Below are 3,437 nucleotides of genomic sequence, written 5' to 3' on the forward strand. Positions count from 1 at the left end.
GAGTCACTTTTCGCTAAAATTGATGGTTTTCCCTGCAAAGTGAAAAAACTGTTTTCCTGACTTATTTGTTTAAATAGAAAAGTTAGCTAATAAAAGTTTTTGACTCACGAGATGAGAGATGTCTTGTATTATGTTCCTTTAGACAATTTTACAATAGTCTCGCGGATAGGACTTTTTTCGAGTAAAAATTTAATTTGCTTGGTCTATTGTAGATCAATGTTTGTAAACAGTTGTTAACCAGTTTTTTATATATGTATGGAGTAGGTATGTAGATCTAAACTAGGTTTTAGTAAACAAACCTGTGAGTAGATTTCCTGTGAAGGCACCCAAGTTGCCTCCACTAAACGCTATTCCTGCCAAAAATGTCCTTTCGCTAACGGGGGCCCATTTTTGCAAAAACGAGGAGGTCGTGGGATACATGGGCCCCTAAAAAAATGTAGGAATATACAGGGTGTCCCACATAAGGCGAATTCTCTCCTAGTCTGATAATATCAATAGTACAAAAAGGCATCCAAAATAAAAGTTATACCAATCAATCAATCCTGAACCAAACATTTAAAAATTATTTTCTATTATTATTTATATATAGGGTGTCGCATTTCAATTTTCAAATGGAACGCCCTGTATATTACTGCATTTTTTAATTTTCTTAAAAAGAGCCGATCAACGATGCATAATTTGTCAAGTTCCAGCTTAGGCGCTTTCTTTCATGACATGTGCGTGAAAGTAGAAAAAACGTGTTATTATTATAATTTAATTGTTCCAGCGTATTTTTAAAAACGGAATTCTGTGAGATTATTAGTGACCAATTTGTTAATAATCGGGGTAGTTGTAAACGAGCGAATTTAACAAATCAAGAACGTTGTGTGGTAAAAAAGTCGGTGAGTGATAGCCACGGAAATATGTAGTTCTTTAACAAGTGTGTGTCAGGAGTGTGTGTCAGCACATGTGTATAAAAATTGAAATTGACAATGCTGCTAAATATACAATCCGCGTGAAGATTTTATTTTAAAAATGAACTTCCAACATTAAAGAAAATGTAAACTGTAATCGCGGAAGATGAAGATTTACTTAGAATGTTCCGAAAAATTTTACTTCATATGAAAAGAGCTTCAGTTACTTAAAACGAAATAAGAAATATATGCTAATAATGAATACTTCGGTATGATGAAAATAGTATCTAAAAAAAATAGAAGTGTTGCAATAAAGACGACAAATTTTTCTTACAGTTAAACTGAGCGCAGAACAAATAGTATATACAGTTACATTTGCCGCAACTTTCATTTCGAACACTTTTTTTTGTATTATTGATATTGGTATTATTCAAGGACATTTAAATAATAGGGACTTATTTATTTACATTTCTGGATGATGCCTCGTCTATTCACAGTCTAACTGTATCATTGTTGTCAGTTGTATAATTGTACTGGAAATGTACTTAATATTTTTATCGCAATTTTCTTCACAATTGTGAAAATTATTATTATAGGATAGTATTATTAAGTTATGCATACAATATTGTTAAATTCTGTACATATTAAACTATTTTTCATTTTTCATATTTGCCATGTTTGAAGACTTGGCAACTACGCAATAATTTGTAGCGTGTTCCTCGTTCGTTCTGCCGTGGTTGGCAGAATATGGCGTCTCTTGTTAGAAAATAGTTGTGATTTTAGTAAGTGAAACGTGATTAGTGTTTATACATGTATTTTGGATAAACTTTTAAGGTGTGAATATGGTTAGACAGTGCAGAATTTGTAAGAAATTGGATTATAAACATCCACATCAGCTATCCTTCCACAGGTAAGCGTGCTTGAAGGTGACTTTGGAATGTATATGCAACTGTGGCCATTGTCGTGCGTGTGGGTAACTTTTATTTGAATAACGGTAAAATTTTATAAAACTGACTTGGTATTTTTTTAAAATTTTTGCTGAAATAGTAAGAAAACAATAATATGAACCACGTTTGGCCATTAAAATCAAAGGAAAATGCTGCACCACAAATAAGTTACAGACATTATTTATATTTAATATATTTATAGGTATTTCAATGTTATCCCTTATACCCAACATTACAAATTTTAATCATTCATCATTTTCATTTTCCTCTACGACAAAAACCTTTTCAAAAATATATTTACAATTTTACTAAATGCACGAGCATAAAAACTGAATAAATACAACAGCAAAAATATGGTGGTGGTTCACTTATACATAAAAATACCGAAGATGCAATCAACTGAAAGTTGCATTCATTCAACCATTTGATGTTCTCCTTTGGGAATATATTTTTATGTCTCACTGAAAATTTGCCTCAGTATTCTAAAAGTGAAATGTGAACGTTTTTAGGATGCTTGGGGATGGTGCAACAAGAAAGAAATGGTTACAGTTATTGGGATTCCAAGAAGTTATAAAAATATTATATATATTTATTATAAAAATACTGAGTAGCTGTTGAAATATATTGACTTAGGACTATAAAATATTTTATTTTGACCCTTCCAAAACGTACGACATTGGAGATGTAATCGCGCGCATCAGTTGGATGAAAATAAAGCCCTCTGCTTTCCCCTTGCCTAGCTTCGCCCAACATATGAGACAGACTGTGACATGCCTAGTCCCCTTTATTTAAATGTCCTTGGTATTATTATTATTATTACGGAAGAATCCGTGGGACACCCTGTATGGCTAATTAGTTTTTTAATATCCTACCCACCTGTGCCAATCCCAACACGGCTCTCAGTCCTATGGCTGCTTGATGACCACCGTATTCGACGGAGATGGGAAATACGAGCGACACGGTTATAGACACCAACATACAAGTGCCCATAACATGTCTGGCGCCGATCCTGTCGGCTAACCAACCCCCCGGCAACTGACTCAAAGCGTAGCCGATGAAGAAGGCGTAGAGGATGAAGGCTCGCAACCACGTGGGCCAGTCGAACGTGCCTCCCTGAAGAAGAATGGTAAGAAAGAAGTGAGCAATGAACCTTTTTAGTAGTGACATCACATACGCCAAATAATAGGCAACCCCTATACAGGGTGTTAATGAATAGTTGTTACAAACGGATATGGTATGTAAAAAATCCAAAAATAAGTGCAGTTTACTTAATAAACATATGTCCTAAAGCGGCTCATTTTCGAGATACAGGGCGTTGAAATTTAAAAATAATAAACTATTTCTTCCTGTAGCTCCGGTATTAGTTAATATTTCTTTATCAAACTCAACAGACAGATTTACTAGCTTAAAAGATGCATAAATATGGCAGAAACCATTTATTGGCTTCTTCTAGTGGCGTGCGATAGGTGTTGTTTCACCTTTTATCCCCTCTAAATTGTGCGGCACTGTACAAATATTAGTTTTTCGTATGTTTTTGAATTTGCTAGTATTTTTTACGTAAATAATGTATACTTGTTAGACTTCCATAAAATGAGTA

At 33.8% G+C, this 3,437-nt stretch overlaps 1 protein-coding gene across 1 annotated transcript in view; it reads right to left on the minus strand.

The window, feature by feature from the left end:
• The window catches only part of LOC108910476 (putative inorganic phosphate cotransporter), a 25,001-nt gene that overhangs the window by 12,267 nt on the left and 9,297 nt on the right, over positions 1 to 3,437 (minus strand). The window contains exons 3-4 of the mRNA XM_018715076.1: positions 2,717 to 2,953; positions 300 to 426 (exon numbers count right to left, since the gene is read on the minus strand). Coding sequence (XP_018570592.1) covers positions 300 to 426; positions 2,717 to 2,953 — 364 coding nt within the window. The remainder of the gene's footprint in view (positions 1 to 299; positions 427 to 2,716; positions 2,954 to 3,437) is intronic.

The sequence above is a fragment of the Anoplophora glabripennis genome, unplaced genomic scaffold (assembly GCF_000390285.2).
Source record: "Anoplophora glabripennis isolate ALB-LARVAE unplaced genomic scaffold, Agla_2.0 scaffold509, whole genome shotgun sequence".
Taxonomy (NCBI): domain Eukaryota; kingdom Metazoa; phylum Arthropoda; class Insecta; order Coleoptera; family Cerambycidae; genus Anoplophora; species Anoplophora glabripennis.